Source organism: Labrus mixtus, chromosome 22 (genome assembly GCF_963584025.1).
Source record: "Labrus mixtus chromosome 22, fLabMix1.1, whole genome shotgun sequence".
NCBI lineage: Eukaryota > Metazoa > Chordata > Actinopteri > Labriformes > Labridae > Labrus > Labrus mixtus.
The window spans coordinates 17,839,574-17,866,770 of NC_083633.1; the positions used below are offsets into that span (position 1 = coordinate 17,839,574).

At 41.6% G+C, this 27,197-nt stretch overlaps 1 protein-coding gene across 1 annotated transcript in view; it reads right to left on the reverse strand.

Annotated features, from left to right (window-relative positions):
* Window positions 1-1,257: 1,257 nt before the first annotated feature.
* The window catches only part of LOC132956693 (ankyrin repeat and BTB/POZ domain-containing protein 3-A), a 177,104-nt gene continuing 151,164 nt past the window's right edge, over window positions 1,258-27,197 (reverse strand). The window contains exons 7-17 of the mRNA XM_061030265.1: window positions 25,236-25,337; window positions 22,804-22,897; window positions 19,912-20,047; window positions 14,719-14,966; window positions 11,987-12,165; window positions 11,595-11,700; window positions 10,049-10,151; window positions 9,875-9,956; window positions 9,002-9,070; window positions 8,792-8,905; window positions 1,258-7,626 (exon numbers count right to left, since the gene is read on the reverse strand). Of these exons, the coding sequence (XP_060886248.1) occupies window positions 7,396-7,626; window positions 8,792-8,905; window positions 9,002-9,070; window positions 9,875-9,956; window positions 10,049-10,151; window positions 11,595-11,700; window positions 11,987-12,165; window positions 14,719-14,966; window positions 19,912-20,047; window positions 22,804-22,897; window positions 25,236-25,337 (1,464 nt within the window). The 3' untranslated portion in view covers window positions 1,258-7,395. The remainder of the gene's footprint in view (window positions 7,627-8,791; window positions 8,906-9,001; window positions 9,071-9,874; window positions 9,957-10,048; window positions 10,152-11,594; window positions 11,701-11,986; window positions 12,166-14,718; window positions 14,967-19,911; window positions 20,048-22,803; window positions 22,898-25,235; window positions 25,338-27,197) is intronic.

Consider the following 27,197-nt stretch of genomic DNA (forward strand, 5'->3'; position numbering starts at 1 on the left):
TTATGAGAGCTGACAGGTCACGGGAGCAGGAGAGATCGCATTGTTGCACACTTCTGTCTGATTAATCGATCCCGGATGGTGTTGATATCTCCACTAGTCTCATACTAGTGCGCTTACCAAGTTACACCAGCAGAGGGTGCTACACGCAACTGCATAAATGAATGTGATTTATTCTAATAAAATAATGTATCTAATGAGTTTGAACTCTTTTAAACTGTTTTTTAATTAAAATAAAATGTATAAAAATGTCTTTTTAACGTAGCTTAAGACTTTAATATGTCTTCTCTGACAACACTTTGAAAGCACCAGTAGCATGTCTCTCTGCATTCATCCTCGTCTGAAACATCCCTCTGGCAGTAATCTGCTCCAAGGGGATTTGGTACCTTGAATAATTTACTCATTTTAAGAGAGACGTTAACACAGGACATACTTGATTTGGTGTAAAATGTTGCACATTCTTCCTTTAATAGTCTGTATTTTTTGTCTGGAAAAAACACTTGTAGTGTAGGTAAATTCCTATGCATTTGTAGCCTGTTAACATTTGCTTACACGCTAGGTAACACTACTACAATTCTACAATTCACATAGCAGACGCTTTTATGCAAAGCGACGTACATCAGAGAGTAAGAACAACACAAGCAAGGATCTAGAAAAAAGGGAACAATGTCAGTAAGAGCAAACGATCAGCTTTGAGTCTGATTGGACACACAGGTGCTGACAGGAAGTGACCAGAGGCAAAGCACAACATTGAGGGCAGTTCTTGAGAGCTCTAATCAGTATAGAAACCATCTTATAAGTCGTCGTTATCAAACAAAAACCATCGTCACTACCATCATCATCATCAATAATATGGAGACCATCATCATTAAGTTAGTAGGTATTCATGAAAGAGCTGGCTCTTTAGCTTTTTCTTAAAGGTGCAGAGGGACTCTGCAGATCACATGGAGTTTGGAAGTTCATTCCACCACCGGGGGGCGACAGAGGAGAAGAGTCTAGTCAGAGACTTAGGATCCTGTTGTGAAGGTTGGATCAGACGCCTTTCATTGGCAGAGCGTAGTGGCAAATAAAATTTAAAAAATAGCTTAGGCTTGACAAATGGCATCTATAACCAAAGTACTGTTTTAGTATTCATCCAGATAAATAACAGTTTTAAACTCTGTACTACTAACTTTAGAGATATTAATTGCACACCTTCCCTCGAGCCCTGAAAGCCAAGAAAAGTGATGTTAGAAGAACAGAAGAAGCAGAAAGTGACCGTTTGGTTAAACTCTGGTCGTTTATTAGCTGTCCACAAAAGCATGTCATGGAACCACAGAAAGTGTAGCACGAGTGTAACATTCCTGTTTGTTGTTATACTCCACCACATCCCTGCTTCTCACACCATGTATAATTTATATTTCATATATTTATATATATTTTGTACAATATACATGTTCTCATCAAAGGAAAAATCATAGCAAAAGTTCATCCCCCCCCCCCCCCCCCCCTTGTGGATTTGAGTGAAGATCCCATGCATGTTTCCACTGCATCTAGGAGAGATGTGGTTTATTACCAGGAACAAATATACGCAGGCAAAGAAACGCTCAGACAAAGTGATGGGAGAGTCGTGTGGAGACGGAGCACATTCTCAACAACATTAAACAAGGAGAGCCATGCGAACCGACATTTACTCTACGGCTTTGACCCAGTTTCCAATCAAAGCACCGGCACGGGGGCAAGCTAACATTAAGACTAATATAAAAAAAAACAAAAAAAAAAAACAGATTAAAGTCTTTTGGTTTATTTATACTCTAACACCATATTCAGCTGCTGTTAGGAACACAACAAGACTTTAATGAAGCTCACCGAGCTCAGATGCTTTCATGAGGCTACAGTAACACTGGCACAGAAAGTGCTTGACATCATTATGAACCTTTTCTTCTCCATGGAGACGAAATGATTTGCATCTTGAAGTTACGTTTCTCCTTTAAATAGGACGTTTGAATTCAAACGAGGGCATGAATATGTAAAGGAACATATATGTTAACAAGGATCAGCCTTAATAAGTTAAAAAGCTTTCAGGGTGTGACCTCAAGACTTGAAGTCAAATATATATTCTTTTAAAGTGAATGAAATACAGTTAAAAAGAAAACACAGCGTGGGATGCCACAAATATAGAAACTAGAGCCCGACCGATTTATGGGCCAGCCGATAATATCGGCCGATGTTAGCAAGTCAAGTGACTATCAGTATCGGCTAATTTTATCGCATTTACGCACCGATATTTGTCGATTTATTCACCAGTCAGATTCAGTTTCATTGTATTACACTATCAGTTCTCTTTCTGGCTGAAGAGTGATGATGCTTGTTGTAATCCATACAGCTAGCTTTGCTGGTGAGAGTCGACCATTGATTCACGTACTGTACATGCCAGTTGTGTTTAATAACTGCATTTGAGGGATCAACACAATATATGTGTATATCTATATCTATTTCTATTAATGAAGGATAGATCTAATTTATCGGCCAATATATCGGTATCGAATGTTTATCGGTATCGGCCCCAAAAATTGCAAATCGGTCGGGCCCTAATAGAAATAAAAAAGTATATTCATGGTTTTTCCGTCCCTTGTTTATGTTATCAGTCTTTAAATTCACATTTATACTGTAGCTTCTTTCCCTGTGGCCTGTTTTCGTACTGCATGGAAATATTGCTTAATTTCAGACATTTAAAGCGTCTTTTTATATCCTCTTTTATACTTTTCTAAAACAAAATATTTGTGGAATGTAAAATAAAATATATATACTGCTATGTACTGTAAGAAAATAAAGTCGCAGGATAATATCTATATCTCATTTTCTGTAAACTACATAAACAGAACTGTTAGCTTTATCTGTTTTACAGCTTTGTCTTTGTTTGGCCCGAACAAATGTTCACATCATTTTGAAGTGCTACAATATTTAAGTCTTAGATTTGTCTTTTACTTGAAGATACCGTCGGATTTAAGTCGAAACAACATCACAAAGTATGAGGAGACATTTGCATTGTAAGCGTCTTTTTGGAGACATCGCACAATTTATAAATATTTCCTTTGTTGCATCGTTACATTCATAAAATACACTGTGGGCTTTTTCACCTGAATTTAGACGTATGCTGAAACTGGCTCTCTGTATTTTTTCCTTTTTTGGCTAGTGTGCATCATTCAGAACAATGCGTCTGCTTTAGCATTTGGTCCTTTTACAACGGGTAAGTGTTATCTAATGCAACACCTGGTGGACAGGTCTGTAGGAAGAAAAAGAAAAGAAGGTGAAACAAAAGGTTGAATTTTGAATATGCTTTTGCACTGAGGTAATTAAGAGACGTTTGTGTCCTGGCTTTCAGGAAATGAAACAACACATCTTTGTGCTTAAGCTGCAGGGGAGGCAGATCTCGCACACCTGAGCCAAATCTCAAAACACCTGAGCCGATTGGCACAAAAATGATGGTGAACAACACTCAGGCTGTGCCCCAAATCACTCACTCATTCACTACTCTCAATATACTGTATGTTATATGTTGTGGACTATACAGTGCACTCATCCAACTCAATATTAACGGTAAATAACGGCATGAATTTCAGTGATAACTTCACAAAATAGTTAAAAAATAGTGAATAAATATTAAATTATGAATAAATGATTCATAATATTTCACACCCAAACTCTTTCCTGTGTTCCTACAGACTCTGGTCTCGTGTCTTTCATCATCATTAGGACAAACTTAAATTATTCAGCTGACCATCTTTTACTCTTTCTTAAAACAGCGTCTTGATTTCTGTAAAAAAACGCCTTAAATACGACTTTTTTCTGGTATCTCCTATTTCTGCTTGCAAAAAAAATCTGTGAACCGCAATGCATGATGGGATATATTGCTTAGATAATGACCACTGATTGTACACTACTTTTCCCAATGCATTGTGGGATACAATGAGTGGACTATATGGGGGATGATAATGCTCACTCAGAATTCCGACAACACTACAAAATGTTCACTACATGGTGCACTATAGTGAACAGTGAGTGATTTCAGAAACAGCCTCGGACTTGTTTAAAGTTTGAGCCGCCTCCCCTAAACCTCCCTCTTATTGCCTTATTTTGGATTGTCCACTTTATCCTTCTTTTTTAAAACTTCTCCTTACATTTGTTTTAAATCTCTATTTGTGAGCTTCACTCTTGGACATCTATCATCGGTCTCACTTAAAGGCTTTATATGTGATTTTTTGATCCAGCAGACGTCGCCCTTGAGCACCAGCATGAAACCAAAACAACTCGCGCTGCATTGTTGTGTTAGCATGCTAATGCTAGCGATCTTTATTATGCTTGTATCTTCACACTGCATGTAAATTTACCTGAAATGAGCGTGATCTAGAAACACAGTTAAGCAGTGAGTACAGTATGTTATTCTTCTTTTCTCTAGTCCCTCAATTAAACAACTTTTATACACGAGGGGAGGAGTCAGCCGGCCGTCCTGGCGATGTAAACAAAGTGAAGATAGGACTCTGAAAACTCTGAAAACATCACAGACAGTGGGACTCGGGTGTTACACCCATTGTAGACAGTCATGACTCACAGAGTTATTTTCAGAGGATATACTTGATTTATATTTAAGTGTGAAAAATCACATATAAAGACTTTAAAGGATGTTTTTCTCATCATTTACTGAAGTGGTTCTTACATCAGGTGTTTGAGTCTTGACCCCCCTTTTGGCTTTAGTTTAAAGATGTTGTTGCTTTACATTTGAAATTTGTTGACTAAAGAAAATTAACTGGGTTTGAAGTAACAGGATGAACTCTCTTTCATGCTCATGCTGCTTTCACATTTTGAACTTTTCCTCAAACTATCTAACTTTGAAAAGTTTTACCCTTGTAGAAAGTTTGAATGTGAGTCAACCTCTAAACTATCTTTCAAATAATGAGTTATTGAGAACTTCTAAAACAAAATGGCTCTTGTAATCTACCCTGATCATTTGGAATGTCTCAGAAATCAACTGATTGAACTTCGACTGGAACAATCGTCACCGTACTCAGCCCTACGGATCTACACAGACAGCACACCTACAGAGGAGAAAACAGAGGATTCAAACAAACAGGTTAAACATGCAACGTTTGCATAAACAAGACACAGAGCAGGGAAACAAACGGTTTCAGGGAGCACATTCAAATGAGACTGGTGTCATCAGCCGAGCGAGTGTGGGAGAATACTGTACATCAGATTACAAAAAAAAAAAGAACGACCAGCAACGATGACTCTGAGGACGTATTTACACTTTGCGTTTTAAATATCCTTGAAAGAGAAAGTCCCTGCCAAATCCAAATCCATCTCCAAAAAATAAAATCCCGCTCAGTCAGTTTTGCAGTGGATAGAAAGTTTTAATAAGCAGCGTTTTCCCCCTTACTTCAACTTTGAGAAAGTGGTCCGTGAAGTTAAGCTCTGCATAAAAAGCAAATATCAGGGCAGCTCAGTTGAGTAGGTGTCATGCAAAAAAAAAAAAAAAAAAAAAAAGTCAACAGTGTGTTCGTGGAGTTAATTTCCCAGTTGGACATCCGTGTTTTCAAGCATCTGTCAGCAATAGAGTTCACTGAGTGGGCCGACTTTAGTTGAATCAGCGCTGCAGTGTCGGCCTCAGTGGAAGTTCCTGTGATCAGTTTGGCCTCTGCACACAGTTTAGATATAACACAGTGAAACGCGTCCAACAAACAAGAGACAGACGGACAGTAAAGAGGTTCAAACGAGTCCACCTAAAGTCCGTCTCCTGGGGTTGCTACTAGTCACTTTTTATTGTATTTATAGGAGGATTATATTTTGGCATGTGTTTAAATCTTTGTCCATGAAGTGATGTTGAATGTAAACCAAAGTCTCATATCTTAAGACGATGAGAAAGCTGCTTTTATTGTGTTAAATTTCTACTCTACCTTTTTAAGCAAAAAGGTGTACAGAATGTATTTCATGCATTTCTCTTAGGCCTATATGAAATACCATAATCACTATTAGGTCTGAGTGATCCTGCTGGGTCAAGTCAGTTATGTTTTTTTTTTGACAGTTTTTTTGTTGTTGTAGGAGTGTTTAGTTAGAAGTGGGAGCAATTAGGAGACAAGGCGAGAAAGTTCTCACTCTGACTTTGTCACACATGCCAGATCTGACTCCCCCGGTGGGAGATTTAAAGGGAATCCCTGACGTAAAAAAATCCAACAGCCCCTCTTCAGGGCCAGGACAGACGAGTGCTGCTGTAGTCGATTTGATCTGACGTCAAACTCAGGGGAGAAGCTCAAATACTTTTTATAATGTTGTACTACTATAGCCTACTGCAGAGGTGGGCAACTGGCGCCACACGTGGCCCCCATTAACCCTCAACGTGGCCCTCAGGTCAATTTTTACATATCAATTAATTGGAAACATGAAGAAAAACATGACAAAATCTGCCATGAAATCATGAAAACCAGAAATATGCCCATAATAATACTTGATCACTGGTATATGTTGAGTTAAATTTGAGACATAATCGACTGTAATCGTTTTTGTATTCTACAATTTGGCCCCCTGGTGGTGAGAATTAAATGAATGTGGCCCCTTGCCGTGACCAAAGTTGCCCCATCCCTGGCCTACTGTATTCCAGGTTGTAAAGTAATACCTCAGCATAGCACTGACAGCTAAGTCACATCAGCTAATATACGTATCAACAAATACCTAGCACCTGGCAGCTGAGCCATAACAGCTAACCTAGCATGTCCTAGCTAGCAAACATGCTAGCTACATAACCTTGGAATTTTCACATTTCCGAATTAACCGCGATAAAATTGCAATGTTAGCTAGGAAGTTGATGACTGCTAATGTACTACTATATCGTCAGACGTCCAGAGAGGCTTTGAGTAATGTTTAAAGAAAGACAAAATATATGCTAACCCATTAGCTACTGTGAGACAACAGCTAATGCTAGCCTTTTAACCCCTCCCTTAGATTTGTAGCCAACATCATGTTAGCTACGGATTTATGCCTCATCTCTTCTATCATGAAATGCTACTAGTGTTAGTAGTGCTAGCTAAGGAAAGTTATATCTAGTAAATGCCCTGAATGCTAATGATGTTTTTAGTTTTTTGGTTATCAAATACGATGTTTGTTCTTATAAATATGTTCACTTGTTCCTCAAGATTTTCACTGTTGTTCGTATTTTCAGTTGGATATCCAAATCCTGTGTGACTCCCAACAATGAACCAGAAGTGCGACATCATAAAAGCATCCGAGCTTCCCTCCCTGAGCATGACCTAAGAGCAAAAGGGCCGTCGTGTTAATATGGTCTATAGGGGGCACCGGTCGTTGAAAATGGCGTTACATGGATGCTGTGTGCCTGGATCGAAAAGGGGCTTCTGGGAGACGATGTTGTCACACCACGGAGCCCTTGGAGGTGGAGAGGTGGATGGAGCGGATTCGCATGGCCAGATTTTTCTCCAGCTCGAGGAGGATGTCGGAGCAGATGCCGGGACTGGAGGCGGGGCTCTCGGGCGGCGGAGCCTCGTATAGCAGCTGCTTGAAGCCGTCTAGTTCAATCAGCAGCACCATGTTCTTCAGGAAGTAGCCCTCGATGAAAGCGGTGAGCTCCGAGGCGCCGAGGAACTACACGGACAGAAGACGATGGGGAGAAAACAGCAGAATGTTTTTGAAGAATGAGGGGAACCTTAGTTTTAAAACTTTCATGTGACTACTCTATCTTCCTAATTAGAAGAACTTCATCTCTATCAAACGTTTCTTTGAAGAAAAATCAGGCAATCTTTCTCAACATATCAGCGTAGCTTTGCTTTAAGATACGTCCATTATCTTGTTATTGTAATAACTACATTACAATTTGACAACATTTCCAACTTTTCCAAAAAATCTAAGAGTCTACAGTCAAGCTAGCAGCTCTGTGAGGTTGAACATGAATCATTGCAGAGCTTTGAGTTAAATGCTAACAATGCTAAAGTGAAGATGTTTAGCAGACTGCTCACCATACCAGACTTAACAAGTTAGCTTTCTAAATATGCTTAAAGTTGCTAATTAGCAACAAACAGGAAGTTAAGAGGAGGCTTTTGGGAATGTCTGTCGTGTTTTTTAATTATTGAAACATAAACCAAAGTTGAGGACAGAGTTGAAATATCCCAAGATGGCAGTAAATTATCTTTCTACCCAATTCTTTTTTAGTGGTAACTAAGTCTAAACCAAAGTGGTCGACTAGCCAAACCGCCATCTGTCTGTCTATCATTATAAGGATATTTACATATGGTCATCATTTTCTCAAAATTAAATGATTTTTTTGCTGCTTTTCTGTGTTTTGTTTTGTTTTCTCAAAGTTTCTCCCTGGAAAAATCTGGGGGAAATTGTTCGGTTAGCCACAAGCTAGCTGTTGCTAACTTTTTATGTCTTCCCTTTAGGAATGAGCCGCTTGTGTACTTTTTGTTTTTAAGATCTTTAAGTTGAAAATTAGATGTGTGGCTGAAAATATAGATTAGAGAACTTAAAGAAAACCAAAACCTCAAAGTTCAGTCTGTAAAGCCAAAATAATGTGTTAAAAGACTCTAAACCCTCAGTGGAGCCACGTCAGGCTGCAGTGAATCAGTCGGGTCGTAGCTACAAGCTAACACTTTCACATTTACAAGAAGTCATTAGGACAATTTTGAATGTTACAGCATTATATAATCACACCTTTATTAGATATCAGAGTGTCATAGCCTTGCTTGTTTATCACCCGTGATAAGCTGCGTCTGAATGTAATCTGATTAAATGTCAGTTATCATCGTCTCACCTTGGCGTGTTTGTACAGATCCACGCAGGTCTCGGTGGTGATGTTCTTGGAGCAGATGATCTCACAGTGTCTCTGAAGGGCCTCTAGTTGGAAGAATTTGGCTGCAGACAGGAGCTGCGGGGAACAGTACAGCACACACAGAATGAGGATTAGAAATGCTAATAATACTGGCGCTGTCGCTCGGCGGGCTTTTGGTTAAGTCGGTCTTACCTCCATCACTTCAGTGTTGCGTATGTGCAGGGACTCGGTGCCTCCGCAGTACAGATACTGCATGACCAGCTGAAACACACATGAGAGTCCAGTCATTGATTATATAATATATCCATAGAGTGGCTTTCACTACAACATGTTTCAGTCTCTGTACATGTATTGCTCTCCTGAGATTTCCCCCCTCTCTCTTTTTTTGCCTGTTTAAGGGTTTTGGAGGATTGTTTTTCTACCAACAGACTTAATGTTGAACAGATTACGAAGCCATCTTCAGCTCTTTGGGGATTTTTCCACTTCAAAAACTCAATCTGTAATGTGGAACTGAATTCAGAGTCTGTTAGAGGCAACCATTCCTGGAACAAATTACCATCACATGGCAGGGGATTTTGAGAACTATTTAACCTTTAAAAGATAAAAAAAACTCAAACGCTGGTTAAAAACAAACCAGTCGTGTACTCGTAAATAATATCTGTCCTCCCCTTCTGGTGCCAGTTCCCAGTTTGTATGCCTTTATTTAGAGACAGGAAAGTAGATAGAGTCAACTATCAGGGAGAGAGGGAGAGTGGGGAAGGAAGCCCCAGGTCAGAATCAAACCGGGGCCGTCCGCCTGAAGGACCACAGCCTTTCACACATGGGGCACGCTCACCAACCACCAGGCCACCGGCGCCCCCTTAATGGTTTTATTTAGTGATTTTTAAATGTCTCTTTGTCTTGATGCTTTTGATGTCCTGTGTGAAGCTCTTTGAATCGCCTTGTTGCTGAAATGTGTTCTAGCTATAAACTTGACTTGAGCTCGGGTGGTTAGAGGGATACCCGAAGCGTGTTTTTTTGTCGGGTTATTAATGGAAAGCTAATGTGCTAGTAGAAAAATCTTACATGGAATATATTGTACTTGACGTGGCTTATCTCAATGCAGGTGTTCTCTGCTGCTGGTCGATTCTGTAGCAGCGACTTGAACCTGGAGGAAACAGAAGGCGTTGTGGGTAAATTGAAGCTGTATAAGAGAAAACAAGATAAAAAAAAAAGGAACAGCTGAATTGTCTTTGTTACCTCTGTGAAGCTGTAAACAGCAAAACTTTATGTGCATAAAAGGGTTTCCCCTCCACCAGGAACGTGACGTCGGACATGTCTTTGTTGTTCAAGAAGTGAGGGTCTGAAAAGAAGAACGAAACAATGAGAGCCAATAAGAACAGCTCGTCTAAACAACACATGCAGAAAACACCGAAGATGATGTGGTCATAAATTAGAGTGAGGGTCAACAAAAATACAACGATTCATGTGTGATTCATATTCCAATATGGAGGCAGGTCAAACTCATGTCCCGTCCTTTGAGCTTTTTAGTCTTTCCACAAACATCACGATGAATTAATGATCCAATTTCATTTCTCCGCACAAACAAAACAACAAAGCATTTGTGATTTGATCCTGAACCTGCCGTTGATCAAACACTAGGTGGCAGCGCAGCACAGTCTCCCACTGTTTCACTGCCTCTTCCTGCTCCAGTGACGAGAACCATGAGACCAACGATCTGGAAAGGTCTGCGTCTTTGCCTTGTGTTTTCTTGAAGTGATAACTGCACTGTTGATCTATTTTAATGTGTTTTTATCTCTTACAAGTTTTGATGATTTTCTGTTTTATTTCAGTCATTCTTGCTCTCTGATCTAAAGGGCCTTTGCTCCTCTTTGCCTTTTGTAAAGCTCTGAGTTTAAAAATGCTCTTTCAATAAAGCTGCCTTGACTTCCTGCAGCTTCAAAAGGGGCTTCAAGTACCTGATCCGACTGATAAAACACACATCCTAACTTTCATGTGCATGCACTTCCTGCCTGCAAAACACCACGATGAATATTAGAGATGCACCGATTGGGAAAATCCCGGCCGATGCAGATACCTATTTTTGAAATAACAATTTAGCCGATTGCAGATTCCTATAGCGATGTTTGTGTCATGACTTCTTTTGGTGTAAGACTCCCACAATGCCAACATTTTTTCTCATGTTTGACAATTAAAAACAAGTCAGAGTTTGCTCAACAGGTGACTTTATCTGCCCAATTAAAATCCTCTGCTCTCCTCTGATTCAGTGGTTAGGTGTTCTTGCCTGAAGCAAATTGATTTGGCACAACAAATACACATCAGCTTCTGACGTCGGTTCGTGCCACATGATTTGCCGAGGAGAGGGCGGCTGGAGGAGAGCGGAGCAGTTTGTTTTGGTTTCATGCCGGTGCTCAAGGGCGACATCTACTGGATCAAAAAGTTGCACACTCTTCCTTTAAAGCCACAATGGGACATTTTGATCAATATTTTTTGCATTTTGAGACTCATGATGATGTAACACAAAAGCACTCAAATTACAATCAGCTCATAAAAGCTTTGCTGAAAAACAAAGTCTGAGAATAAACAAGAGATTAAGAACCTATAGAGACCTCCTGGAGTGTAAATGTGAGGACAAAAATAAGCGTATATTTCTTGATTTAAGCACTAAATCCCCTCCTAAATGAACAGTCTCTCACCCTGCTGTCACCTCATCGTCACCTCGGCTTCACTTTATGCAGAAACACAGAGAAAAGGGAGGATCTCTCACTATTTTTAACTTCTTTACCTAAGCGTGAGGTCTGTTTCCTCTTGAGCTCTGTCAGCTTAGGGATGGGGAAGGGCCCGTAGCACTGAGTGAAGATGACTGACAGCTGCTGGCTGATCACCTCGTTCTGCAAAACACACACACACACACATACATCAGGACGTAAAGTTTATAAGGATTGAAGTTTCTTGACCTTTTTCTGCCCCCTGTGATTTACACAATTTCATGCAAATGTATGATAATATGGTTTAGAGTGCATCTGAAAATATGCAAATGTGAGCGTTAATGTCATCCCACAAGCGCACAAGCCCAGGACAGTTTGTATTCCCAGAAATCCCAGCCGCACTTTGTCACATGTCTTTCCTCTAACAAGCGTTTTGTTTACGAGCACATGAAAGGGAAGCGGCGCTGACCTTGCTGGCTCGGAGGATCTGGAACATGAGCGGCAGGCCGTGTGTGATGAGCTCCTCCGTGTACTCCTCCTCCTGGATGCAGCTGAAGTCTTTGAGCAGGCCTTGGATGAGCGGCCGGCGGTGCTGGACGAAGCAGGTACGCAGGGACTCGAGCCAGGTGTGCAGCGTCCAGGGAACGCCTGGGAACGACACCACACGGACAGTGAATACACGTGGAAAAACACAGTTCAGATGCAGGAGCAGCTTTCTCCAAGGGGCGACAGAACCGACCATGTTTCCATCACTGCACGGGGTGAGAGTGAGGCGGAGGGCGATTTGCGGAAAAGGAATGTAATTAAAGAATGCAATATTAAGAAATGTGAAAAAATATCACAATGTGACATTAACATGAATTAAAATGATGATCTGATTAATGCAGAAGATCGATGGCTCAGTAAATTCCCCGTAATGGTCGTTGTTTCAGCAATCAAAGACAAAAATACACTTTTTCTTTGAGTCATAAAAATCTGCATGACTTTAGGTTTGAGAGTCTTTGTCCCCAAAAAAAGATCAACAATATGTCATTTTTGGGGCGCTGGATCACCTAGCGGTTTTGTTGTGCGCCCCATGTACCGTGACTGCAGTCCTTGATACATGGGTTTTGAATTCCTGCATATGATCCCCCTACTCTCTTCTGAGAACGTTTCCCGTCTGTCTTCAGCTACTTTATGGAATTATGGCAAATATGCGGACATTGACGAAACGTTTTTTTGAAGAAAAAGTTTCAGGAAATACACAAATCTTGCTTTCAAATCAAGAGTACGACGAGAAGAGCAAAGCCTCTCTCTCATCCGTCTGTTTAATACGATTACTAATGTATGTATACAGTATATGCATATGCTTATGTGTGTATGTGTACATATATATGTATATGTATGTTTGTTATTTTTCATTGTTCATCCCGCTCGACGTCATTGTAAATGAGGGCTATGCGCTCAATGATTTTCGAGTGTAAATAAAGACATAATGTGATACAGAAGATTTGGAAATGGTTAGCTTAGCTTAGCACAAAGACTGGAAACAGGGGTTATGCAGTTTAGCCTGGATCATACTTCAGTAGCTTCTACACACTACAAACACACACACACACATAATAGCAACCTCCTGAGAGCAAGAACAAGAGCTCCTTAGTTTCTTGAATTCACCCTGAAACAGAAAGTGTGTGTGTGTGTGCGCTCCTAATGAGAACAGGATGAGGGGATGGTGAAACACATTGCAAACATACAAAGAAGAAAAACAAGCCCACAGCCCCCCCCCCCCCCCCCCCCGGATGATACATTTTGGGCAGCACACGGACAGTCGAACAGGGTCGGCTCCTAATGCTCACACACTGTGACAGATGACGTAATCTGCATCACGCAAACCGTCATGCGGACACCATGAATCGCCCTCCAGCCGGGCAGAATCAGCCTACCAGAAACTCTGAAGCTCACGAGTTAACACATTATTTTGTATTTATACTCCACGATGTGAAGCTACAACTTGACAGATTCACACACTGTCTTTTGTGAGAATTAAACAAACAACACGTAAATATCACAGAGTCGTTCTTTAAAGTCGCTCCAAGGTGGATTTTTTTTCTTCTGCTGTTTCCCCCTGTTTCCAATCTTTACACTTGACTGCTGTTCTTTTATTCATCTCTTTGTATTTAACTCCGGTGTTTAAAAAATGAAGCTAACGTGGAAGTGCAACAAACTGCAGTTCCTCAAGTGTCCACTAGAGGCTGGCTCCGAAAGACCTGGAAGTCCCATACACACCCCATATTAAAATGTCCGTTTTGACAGCAGAAATAAACATGTTTACAACCTCGTACAGAAAACGATTTTGTCTTTATCGGCACACATTCTACCGGGGCTGATTTTTTTTTTCTTCAATGAAGGATACAAATTTTTAATTAGGAGCGTGATCGACCTGACTGTAAGCGGCCACGTTGACGCAGTTTGTCAGGAGGCTTAAGCCCCGCCCTCAGCTCCAGCTCTCTGCCTGTCGTTCGGCTGAGCGAAAGTTTGACCGACTCAGCATTTCCAATATGGCGACCGACATGGATGGTCTTCCTAAACTGCCCTATCAGAAACCAACGGGCGACGCCACTCAGGCTTCATCCTCAGGCTGTTTCTTTACAGTCTGTGGTTAACCTTGTCTCTACCTTCACTATGTCTTTGTTTTGTACCCGTTATTGTTACATCTAGTTTAAACGCTTACTTCATTTTAACTGAATTTTGCAACATTCACTGTCGTCAAGCTAGAAACATGCAGAGGCTTTTTAGGTCGGGTAGAATCAGCTTGCCCGCTTTCATCGCTGTTTCAACACCTGTTGGTTTGATGTTTGCCTGGCAAACTGAGGGGCGTCCAAAACGGGCCGTGTGGGGGTCGCCTTTAAAGTCTGTTTTGTCAGCTGAGAGTCAATTCATTCCAATCAACTTCCCGGTGGATCTTATGTCAAATGAAATGGATAATGCTGTGGTTAAAGATGATATGCCATATGCCACACACACATATATATAAACTCCTGTGTCTGTCTCATGGCTGAATGAGCGGTAGTGATTTGTGAGCGTGTGTGTAGAGGACAGCACAGGACGGGACAGGACAGGCACAGCATGAGCACATCTCCAGGACAGCTGGAGGCGCCACAGAGCGAGCGAGCGAGCGAGCGGCGTGTGTGTGCCAGTGAGGCATGCATTAGTAAATCTGACCTAAGCTGCGGATGTCTATGGTGATGTCCACATGGCCGTGCTCTGCGCTATGGTACATGGCCTCTCTCAGGGCCCTCAGTCTGGCCTTTCCTGTTCGCAGGGTCCCTCCTCCTCCTCCGCCGCCGCCGTTGGCCTGCGGCACCAGCCTCTTCTCGCTCGGATCCGAACCCTCGGCGAGAATCTCCTCCAGGGACAGGACGTCCCCTTTTTCCTTCTCCGACTGCGCCAACAGCTTCCGGAACACATTCCTGGAGGGGGGGGAGGGAGGTAGAACATAACTCGCTCAGACAAGAGGTTAAAGGAGAGTGTGAAGATGCAGTGACAGATTCTGTTATGGTCAAGAAAAAGGAAATAAAGTGATTAGGGAGGGAGGAGGGGAGAAAACTGAAGAACCCCCCCCCCCCCCCCCTCCTCCACCTAGCACAGCCTGAGGTTGAATCCTAAGAGGAGAAGCTGTGAAGTGGATGATAACAGGCTGGGAAATGGTTTTAAATTAGGCAAACACGCACTGTGTTAACTCCACATTAAGCTCATGCAGCCCCTCCAGCTTTGATGGCACTCGAAATCTTCTCATGTACTAAATTAAGCACGACGTCTACTCTAAACATCCAGAACTGGTGTGTAGAGTCAGAAAACATCAAGCTGGATTTAAGCTGGAGTTTTCTTCTTTTTCTTTTTTTTTTTCATTCTGCAGATTCATGCAGCCGAGACTGACGTCCTCCCTTGAGAAGAAAGGACTCAAACACGCAGCGTGATCGCAGCCCGGAGGACGCATCAGAGCGCTATCTGCACCCGAGAAGGAGGGGCAAAACACATCATCATTTCCTGATTCTGGGATTGTTTGATCACGGATGACAAGTCGGTGGGAGGGCTAACTGTTGTCACTTTGAAGCTGTTTACCAAAATTTTGTTTGATGGACCAAAGCAGTCCCCTGGGTTTTTTTTTGTTTTTTTTTTATTAGCGAGTGAGCATTTTTGGCCGATAGTACGCAGAGAACAGACACCCGAGAATCGTCGACCTTCATGTGATCGTTGAACAACAAATTCTTCAACCGAGGGGCAAAAAAAAAAAAAAAAAAGCTGCAGTTTTTACAGCGTTCACTCTTCGCGGGGTCGGGCTTCTCGCAAGATTTGCGGAGCCCGGGCTGCAGGGTTTGCTCTCATTCAGCCACAGCAGCTTCATTTAAGTCCTGCACTGATTTCGGGTGACAAGGCCTGGCTCGCAGTCAGCCCCTCAGTTCAGAGCCGTGTGCAGAACCCGGTCGCTGTGTTCACCGGGTCTCTGTGCTGTTGCAAAAACAAAGGACACTGTTGTCTAAAAGTATGAACTGCGTTGTTTTGTTTTGAAGAGTTGTGCTTCACAAAAAAAAAAAAAAAGGAATCAAAAATGCCAGTCTATCCTGCTGTCTGTTTTTGTGTTCCCTTTCCTTTGTTGCTGCAACTAAATGTCAAAGAGAAGAAGATGCAGGAGGGTGGGTAGAGACATACAGGATCAGAATCAGGAGTCAGGTAACAAGGGGTGAGAAAGGGAGGCACTGGGAATGGATCTATTATCCACAGAGTGGTGGAGAGGGAATGGTGGATTGTAGATTTCAGGCTGGTAGAAGGGACAGAGAGGCCGAATCTGACTCTTATTTTTGATGATTTAAATCGTGCAGCTCTACTTTTGAGGGTCTCGATGTGCTTAAATCACACCGCTGACAAGATGCATTAACCATGTATTAACAAAAAAAAGTGTAATAATATTTGTGCTGCAGTCTCGTTCCCTAATCCGTCTTTTATTCATCACAATGCTTTGACTTCTCGACGTTTCAAGAACAAGCGGGTTTTTATTTCTGACACGAGAGAGACTCTTTGGTGTTTGAAATGTTGCACAATGTCCCTGCAGATTAAAAAAAAGCAGAGACTCAAAAGCAAAGACCTGTGCGACGGTAGTTTCATTCTGTTCAATTTTTCACTCAGGAACAGAGACAACTTTTTTTCACCGCATCGCCTCACCACCGACCCCCACTGCAGCAGCATGATCACCCCGCTGTAATTGATTGTCTTAATAATAATGCAAGCTTTGTTTTGTTGGCTTTGCTCCTCCGCTCCTCTTTCCTGACAGCTCCCGCTGCCCTGAATGTTAATGGAGTTTATCGCACTCAGCTGCAGGGAAATGATGTCAAACTGAAGCCGTAAATGGCCGCCGGAATAGACTGCAGCGCTTATCGTCGCCGGCTGTCTGACGGGGCGAGAGCGAGAGTTCTGCCTCTCTTATACTGCAGGATTCTGTGGGTGGCAGATGGACCAGAGCAGAGTGTGTAAATGGATCAATACGGTGGTAATGGATATGTCTCAGGCTGGCTGGCACTTGTGTGTGTGTAACTGTGTGTGTCACTGTGTGTGTCACTGTGTGTGTCACTGTGTGTTACCTGTGTGTGTCACTGTGTGTGTAACTGTGTGTGTCACTGTGTGTGTCACTGTGTGTGTCACTGTGTGTGTCACTGTGTGTTACCTGTGTGTGTCACTGTGTGTGTCACTGTGTGTGTCACTGTGTGTGTCACTGTGTGTTACCTGTGTGTGTTACCGTGTGTGTTACCGTGTGTGTCACTGTGTGTGTCACTGTGTGTGTAACTGTGTGTTACCTGTGTGTGTAACAGTGTGTGTCACTGTGTGTGTCACTGTGTGGTAACTGTGTGTGTAACTGTGTGTTACCTGTGTGTGTAACTGTGTGTGTTACTGTGTGTGTCACTGTGTGTGTCACTGTGTGTGTAACTGTGTGTGTTACTGTGTGTGTTACTGTGTGTGTCACTGTGCGTGTCACTGTGTGTGTAACTGTGTGTGTTACTGTGTGTGTAACTGTGTGTGTCACTGTGCGTGTCACTGTGCGTGTAACTGTGTGTGTTACTGTGTGTGTAACTGTGTGTGTCACTGTGTGTGTCACTGTGTGGTAACTGTGTGTGTAACTGTGTGTGTCACTGTGCGTGTCACTGTGTGTGTAACTGTGTGTGTCACTGTGTGTGTCACTGTGTGTGTCACTGTGTGTGTCACTGTGTGGTAACTGTGTGTGTAACTGTGTGTGTCACTGTGCGTGTCACTGTGTGTGTAACTGTGTGTGTAACTGTGTGTGTCACTGTGTGTGTAACTGTGTGTGTAACTGTGTGTGTCACTGTGTGTGTCACTGTGTGTGTAACTGTGTGTTACCTGTGTGTGTCACTGTGTGTGTCACTGTGTGTGTCACTGTGTGGTAACTGTGTGTGTAACTGTGTGTGTCACTGTGCGTGTCACTGTGTGTGTAACTGTGTGTGTAACTGTGTGTGTCACTGTGTGTGTAACTGTGTGTGTAACTGTGTGTGTCACTGTGTGTGTCACTGTGTGTGTAACTGTGTGGTAACTGTGTGTGTCACTGTGTGTGTCACTGTGTGTGTAACTGTGTGTTACCTGTGTGTGTCACTGTGTGTGTCACTGTGTGTGTAACTGTGTGTTACCTGTGTGTGTAACTGTGTGTGTCACTGTGTGTGTCACTGTGTGTGTAACTGTGTGTGTAACTGTGTGTGTAACTGTGTGTTACCTGTGTGTGTAACTGTGTGTGTTACTGTGTGTGTCACTGTGTGTGTCACTGTGTGTGTAACTGTGTGTGTCACTGTGTGTGTCACTGTGTGTGTAACTGTGTGGTAACTGTGTGTGTCACTGTGTGTGTCACTGTGTGTGTAACTGTGTGTTACCTGTGTGTGTAACTGTGTGTGTCACTGTGTGTGTCACTGTGTGTGTAACTGTGTGTGTTACTGTGTGTGTAACTGTGTGTGTCACTGTGTGTGTAACTGTGTATGTCACTGTGTGTGTAACTGTGTGTGTAACTGTGTGTGTCACTGTGTGTGTCACTGTGTGTGTAACTGTGGTAACTGTGTGTGTCACTGTGTGTGTCACTGTGTGTGTAACTGTGTGTTACCTGTGTGTGTCACTGTGTGTGTCACTGTGTGTGTAACTGTGTGTTACCTGTGTGTGTAACTGTGTGTGTCACTGTGTGTGTCACTGTGTGTGTAACTGTGTGTGTAACTGTGTGTGTAACTGTGTGTTACCTGTGTGTGTAACTGTGTGTGTTACTGTGTGTGTCACTGTGTGTGTCACTGTGTGTGTAACTGTGTGTGTCACTGTGTGTGTCACTGTGTGTGTAACTGTGTGGTAACTGTGTGTGTCACTGTGTGTGTCACTGTGTGTGTAACTGTGTGTTACCTGTGTGTGTAACTGTGTGTGTCACTGTGTGTGTCACTGTGTGTGTAACTGTGTGTGTCACTGTGTGTGTAACTGTGTGTGTCACTGTGTGTGTCACTGTGTGTGTCACTGTGTGTGTCACTGTGTGTGTAACTGTGTGTGTAACTGTGTGTTACCTGTGTGTGTAACTGTGTGTGTCACTGTGTGTGTCACTGTGTGTGTAACTGTGTGTGTTACTGTGTGTGTCACTGTGTGTGTCACTGTGTGTGTCACTGTGTGTGTCACTGTGTGTGTCACTGTGTGTGTAACTGTGTGGTAACTGTGTGTGTCACTGTGTGTGTCACTGTGTGTGTAACTGTGTGTGTAACTGTGTGTCACTGTGCGTGTCACTGTGTGTGTCACTGTGTGTGTAACTGTGTGGTAACTGTGTGTGTCACTGTGTGTGTCACTGTGTGTGTAACTGTGTGTGTAACTGTGTGTCACTGTGTGTGTAACTGTGTAGTAACTGTGTGTGTCACTGTGTGTGTCACTGTGTGTGTCACTGTGTGTGTAACTGTGTGTGTCACTGTGTGTGTAACTGTGTGTGTCACTGTGTGTGTCACTGTGTGTGTAACTGTGTGGTAACTGTGTGTGTCACTGTGTGTGTCACTGTGTGGTAACTGTGTGTGTCACTGTGTGTGTCACTGTGTGTGTCACTGTGTGTGTCACTGTGTGTGTGTCACTGTGTGTGTCACTGTGTGTGTCACTGTGTGTGTCACTGTGTGTGTGTCACTGTGTGTGTAACTGTGTGTGTAACTGTGTGTGTTACCTGTGTGTGTCACTGTGTGTGTCACTGTGTGTGTCACTGTGTGTGTAACTGTGTGTGTAACTGTGTGTGTAACTGTGTGTTACCTGTGTGTGTAACTGTGTGTTACCTGTGTGTGTAACTGTGTGTGTCACTGTGTGTGTCACTGTGTGTGTCACTGTGTGTGTAACTGTGTGTGTCACTGTGTGTGTTACCTGTGGCCATGTGCTGCTGCCAGGCTGTAGGAGTTCATGTCTCCCAGCGGGGCCGAGGAGATGCCGTTTCGACACATGGTCCCGATCATGGGGTCGGCCCCTCGCTCCAGAAGCAAACTCACCAACTCAAAGTTTCCTGAAAAAACAGAAACGCATGAATAAAGGGTTAATGCAGAAAATGATTCCTATACATTCAATACTCAAACTCAATGTCCTATTTCATCTCCTCTTAGAACTCTTTCTTAGAACTTTGGCTTTCCTTAACTATACTTGTCCATCATTGTTTCACAGTCGTGTTGTTATCATTACATGGGGTCTGTTAGTTTGAACGGGCTGAATTTACGCCCCTCGATCAGCCTGATCGTGGTTTCTTATGGAGTGTACAACAGGGCAGGACAGCTGATCACGTCCCGATCAGCTGCTCCAAACCAGTCTGATGGGTTTTTTTTTCTCGCAATTTTGGTTGTACGACTGCACACACTCACAGAGTGAGAGCAGAGCCATGAGCGTATCTCCCAGACTTCAGGGCTTTTCATCCTGATGATTATACCTGAAAAACTGATCTGAAATCACCATGGCAACACCACCAAGCTGTTTGATCTATCTTCCCCTTCTGATCATGAAAGAAAAGGCAGCCAGGAACTATCTGCAGACCTCCAGCTGAGAAAGAATATTTTACAAAGCTGTTAGTGAGGCCTTTATAAGGTAGAAGTTAAGATCATAATTCATGTAAAATAACTTCCTGACTTACTATCAATAAGCAGAAAATAGGAGGGTAAACTCTTGTAACTATATGCTATGATCATGTAGAATAAGGTACTAATAAGAGCTTAATAATGACCAATAAGGAGTCAGTATGCTGCTAATTAGCTAATAAGCAGCTAGTTTATGGTGAATATTGGGACTTCAATTTAAAGTTCTTCCAAAGTGTGAAGGTCTAACATTCATTTTAAAAACAAGGCCTTGAAAAAAGGTTTTTAAAAAACGTCTGAGGTTTTTGGGGAAGGCTAAATAACTCTTCACAAAGCTGCTGAAGTGAGTGCTACAAACAAAAATCACCAACAACCAACGGTTCCACACGGCGACTTGAATTGAAGTCTTTAGAGCTGCATTAGTGAAATGTGATCGTGCGCTCCCTGCCAAAGCGTTTGAGCAGCATTAAGACACAGTAGATTTCAGTTTAAAGCAGATTTTAAACACCTCAAATACTAATCTGATACAGTCAAGACGCTGCTTATTAAAAACATTAATTGGAACGTAACCCGAGTCCCTTGATCCTCGCGTTGCTCATTCTTAATTTTATACCGCTGTAAATTTTATGTGACAATAAAATGAAACAGGAGGGAGTCGGAAGAAAAAGAGCTCGAAGCTGCAAAAAAAACCAACTCTTTAATTCATTCCTACTCATTAAGGAAATTAGCTCTGGGATTGTGGTCTTAATTTCATCTACATTATTGATTATGTCCAGAGATCATTATCCAACGCTGTGCATATATATATGTGTGTGTGTGTCTAATAAGCACTTGTTACCGTGGTAACCTGGCTTCTTATTCCTTCCTAAGGTCACTCATTGTACCATAAAATGTCACGACTGCATGTCTACCAACTGGTTGTGTTTGAATTAACTTTTTATTTACATTTTGAAACAGCAGTGTAGTGTTTTTTTTTTCATTTTGAATAAATATTTGATTTATTTAAAGCTCCTGTGAGGAGATTTGAGCTGCTTTTAAAACAGAATCAAATTATTACTGAAGCTTCGCTATGAGAAGAGACCTTCAGCAAGAAGATGGCGTCTTTCTTTGTAGTGATTTTTTAATCGCTTGTAAACGCCTATGCAGCAGGGTCGGTGTCACACAGAGATCATTTTTTGGGCTTTATTCAACCGAGACAGGAAGCGGGGGGAAGACGTGCACCAGACAGCATCAGGATCGGGAATTGAACCTGTGACCAGCGTGAAGAGGATTGTAGCCGAGCTTTACGGGGTTGTATACCAGCACCCTGATAGTCTACTTTAAAGGCTTTATATGCAAAGTGAATTTTTAGACAATTTAGATATTTGAGTGTAAATTCTACATATTACACCTTTAAAGGCTTTATATGTGATTTTTTGATCCAGCAGATGTCGCCCTTGAGCACCAGCATGAAACCAAAACAACTCACGCTGCATTGTTGTGTTAGCATGCTAATGCTAGCGATCTTTATTACGCTCGTATCTTCACACTGCATGTAAATTTACCTGAAATGAGCGTGATCTAGAAACACAGTTAAGCAGTGAGTACAGTATGTTATTCTTCTTTTCTCTAGTCCCTCAATTAAACAACTTTTATACACGAGGGGAGGAGTCAGCCGGCCGGCCGGGCGATGTAAACAAACTGAAGATAGGACTCTGAAAACTCTGAAAACATCACAGACAGTGGGACTCGGGTGTTACACCCATTGTAGACAGTCATGACTCACAGAGTTATTTTCAGATATACTTGATTTATACATTTAAGTGTGAAAAATCACATATTAAGCCTTTAAAATAAACAGACATTAAAGTGATATCAGTCATCTTATCTGATGCTTCAGTCAGGATTTTTCTTTTCAGTTCACTTTTGGTCGGTTTGGTCAGCGAGAGAATTCATGTCAGGGTTGATCCAATAATGATGGATGTGAATACCTGTGCAGGTTATTTTTTTTATAAAGCACAACTTTACCACCACATGATGTTGAGAAGCAGCTTTCCTGACGCTCAGACTGAAACTGAAAGTGATCAATTAATTATATATTTAAAATCGGGGTGAGGATGCCTTCTGGTGAGCTCAAAACCAAACATCGTATACGCTGTTTTTTAAAATTAAAACCTCTGATTTTGAATAAGCATGTCTCCTCGTCTTTGCAGCTGATTACCTGCAGCAGCGGCCAGCTGAAGCGGGGTCTCCGTGTAGTTCTCGGCCCCATCCTGCAGGGCGCCCTCCACATTCGCTCTGTTATCCAGCAACAACTGTGGCAGAGACGGAGGGAGGTGGGAGGTGGGAGAAGGGGGTAAAAAGCAGGGGAGGGGAGGTGGGGGGGGGGGGGGGGGGGGGGGGAGAGAAAAAGGAGAGAAGAAAACAAGCCAGGGAGAGACGTTGTGTTACACTCGGGCTTGGCAGGAGGAACAGTCTCTCCTGCTGGAAACCTACACCGCCTCAATTAGAGGTTGTCCTAGCTGTGGACACCAAACACACTCCTCGCTGCTCTTCCTCATTATGTTCTGACTGGGGGGGAGGGGGGGGGGGGCTTATTGTTGGTGTACACTTGCCTGAGCTGAGATAGGAGGACTCAAAATAGTTTCTCTCCCCCTCCCCACACACACACACACACACACACACACACACAAAAACTCTGATTGTGTTGGTGGAGATTAATTATTGAAAGATTCCTGAGGGCGACGTTGTTCATCAAGCTTCCAGCCAGTGTCAGCGCCAGTGTGCAATAACTACTGCAACACAATGAATCATATATTACAAACTAAACCCTGAAATATGACATCCCTGAAGCTGAGTTTGAGCTCTGCACTGTTTTGCTTGGCCTCTGGAAGATTCTCTGGTCTGCTGCTGCAGGGCTGTTCTTTAGATTCAGATATAAATGTGAGGGGCTGAGTGACTCATCTAAACATGTGAAGATCATACATGAATCAAAAGAAACAAACTGAATCATGAGGGGTGGACACAGAGACATACAGCTGCCATGCCAGAAAAGACAAACATGTATTCATTTACTCTAAAAAGATATGATTCACACTATAACTAGATTTGACCCTGTTATTATTATTTCATATAACTATTATAAATATAACTAATAGAAATGACATTTTAATGCCAGACGGTACCAGAGATCTGCACATTTTGAATTATTGTATAGAGATTTATCACTGATATTCCGACATAGAAATGTTGTATTTTTGTCATATTTCAAAATAAAAGTGTAAGTAGCCTTTTAAGTCCAAAAAAGTAAAAAATATAATTATCCTGTTCCAAAGTTATCATCTTATTTGTGCGCACAAGATATGATGATGTGTGCAAAAGATTTTTATTTATTTTTATTTTTTTTTACTTTTTGGGACTTAAAGGGAACCGTAGAAATGTTTAATATTAATGAAATGATAAGTTCTCCTGTTACATTGTGAAAGGTTTTGATGCTATAGAGATAGAAGTTGATGTAATATACAGTACCATACTGTATGTTAGTGAATGCAGCAACTTCACGTCTAGAGTCTAAACATCCACCATGTGAACGTAAAGAATATTAAATCTTAATGTGCAGAAATTTAAATAAATAAAATAAAATTTAAAATATAATATTTAAAGTTTTCTGATTAGAGTGAAATATTTCATGTTTTATTGATGTCACACATAATGTTAAATAAATAATATTTATATATATATTTATTTTTAGATATATTGTGATATATTCCATAATGAACAAGATGATTGATTTTACTTCATTGTACAGTGTCCATAGTTTTTTGTACACTTTAATTTTTTCAAGTTGTTACTACAATTTATTGATTTGTTCTACTCTCTTATTCTCTCATATTTTCACTTTATTTATTTCAATTAATTTCATTTGAATTATTTTTATTTGAACATATTTTCAGATTTAATAATTTTAGTGATTTTTTTATAATCTATTTTAATATTTTCTTTCCTCTGTCGTGATGCTTTCGATGTCTTGTGTGAAGCACTTTGAATTGCCTTGTTGTTGAAATGTGCTATAGAAATAAACTTGCCTTGCCTTATGTTTATATTGCTATTCTATTTTTTGTTATACCTTTACCTTGTTTGTAGAGCGGACTCTGGGAGAAATGCACAAAAACTCCAATGTACCTGTAATGTCCTTTACCTGGTCGAATGGAAATAAACCATCTAATTAAGCTATTCTATTTGATTCTATTCTATTGTAGTGTTTAAATGAAAAGTGTGATAACAGGATAAAAAGTAAAACAAGAAGGCTCTCTTGTTAAAACATATTGTATGATGTAGTTAGGTAAACATAATGACTGTCATGGTACAAACATCTTTCTGCAGTGTTGAAAACAAACATCTTGTTTTCACACGTCACAGCGTCACACAGATGTGTGTTGTTGTGGCACGGCAGCTGTTTGGCTCTGCGTGTCACTGACAGGAGGATCAAGAAGGAGAAATCAAAAATGACACATGGAGTTGTTATAACTATTATTATTATGATGGTGCACCATAATAATAATCATCATCATTAATCATATCCTCAGTTTTTTAGTACAAAAGGTTCAGGGCAAGGGCCACAGGTTAATGTTTACAGGTGAGAAACGTCACTACCTGCACGACAGGGACGTGTCCGTGTAACACGGCGAAAGTGAGAGGCGTCCCCTGGCGCGTTTCAGGATAAACTGAGGGGTGCTTGTTTACTGTGCTTGGCACCTGGGAAGTCATAGGTGAAGTTCAGGGAGAGAGATATATATATATATATATACAGCCATTAACATTCACAGCTCAGGACAGGGAGGAGGAGAGGGAGCAGCGAGAAGCAGTATGCAGGAGGAGGAGGAGGAGGAGGAGGAGGAGGAGGAGTGTAAGCAAAGTGAGGGCAGGACAGCAGAGAGAGATTTTCCTCTTTGACTTTGACAGAAAAATCTTGAGCAGCTTGAAATCTTAAAAACCTCTCGTTTCAATCCTCACGCTTTAACGTTGGGTTGGTGCATCTACCTTGGGCACGGCTCTCCCGGCCCGCGCTCTGTGCTACCTATAGCGTCTTTTTAAATAGTGTTTCATTTCAAAAAGGGGGGGGGGGGGGGGGGGGGGAATGAAACCAGAGGGGAAACACAACATTTGGCAAAGACTACAAACACAGTCAAAACGGGGCGGTGCTGACTCATGAGCAAAATGAATACCGCCACACAAGCCTGACGTTGCTCTGTGATTTCTTAAGAGGCTTTATCTCTGCGTAAATTATAGAAAATTATTCCTAAATGTCGCCTGGAGGAGGGCCTCTTTTCCAACAGACGCTTAATGTAATGTCACATTTCATTAGAGCTTTGACGCTAAACAACAGTGGGACTGTTGTGTTTTTTTGTGATGAATTATTAATCGCTTTATAATATCAGGCAGTTTCAGATGGAGCACAAGGGCATTGAATATCGAGACTACTGAGTTTCACTAAATGCCTCCCGTATAGTTTTTATCAGCGGTGTGGAGCTTGTTATCTGTTTTCACCCAAAGTACAAATCACAAAGTCATATTTTCTCCCTGCAGGTCGTTTAAGTTTTACATGCTGAGGTTTGAGATTTCTCTCCACTTCTTAATTCAGAGGGAGTGATTGGAGATTCATTTGTGGTTTGTGCTGGGTCATTACCCGCACACCTTCCTCTGGACATCTTCACAAGAACTCTAATCTCCCCCAGCTAAAGAACGTTTGGCTGTAAAATCAGGAATGAGGCTGGTAGGCGTCTTGTAAGTCTAATCATGACTCGACAAAAAAAGCTAATACTTGCTCTGAATCCTACAACGGCTGAGGGGTTACAACCTCATTTAAAATCAATAGAAAACCTGTGAGGAGCTGTAAATACTGGAGACTGATTTATGTCTGTACCAGTCAAATAATCAGATTTAATGTGGAATAAATCAAGCTGTCAGGAGCTGCGGATAACATGAAAAAAAAAAAAAGATTTGTCTTCTCTTTCTCGATGAGCTCGGTCCTGAACTTCACTTTGTTTTCCATCTTTTTGCTTTTTTTTCTGGTGTCTTTTCTGTTTTTGTTTATCTATGATCAACTCTCTTTCTTGTCTTTTAAAAACCGTACTTTCAATGTTTTTCATTGTCCTGCATTTTGTCTTATTATTATCAACAAAAAAAAAGTTAAAAAGAAGCTTTGTGTAAACTTTTTTGGTGAATCATAGTGGAGGCGTGCCGACTAGATTTCATTAAGTAGAGCTGTAAAATCAGAAAAAAAATCAATTTTTCTTGGCTTGTAACAGCTTAAAAAAAAAGTCTAATCATGACTCGACAAAAAAAGCTAAAACTTGCTCTGAATCCTAAAATGGCTGGGGGTTACCCACCATCAGTTTGGGTTTTTAATCATGAAATGCTCCCGTGGATCGTTTAAGGGAGAAGAAACTAACAATCTATGTGGACCTTTGGGTTTGAAGACTTGTTCTATTTATCTTTATTGTCTTGGTGAAACTTTAAAAACCTCAGCGTTTAAAAATATCCACAGGGTCAGATTCAATTCTCTAATCTTAAAAACTATGTTTGCTGCATTTTGGGTGAACAAGTTCTTTCAAT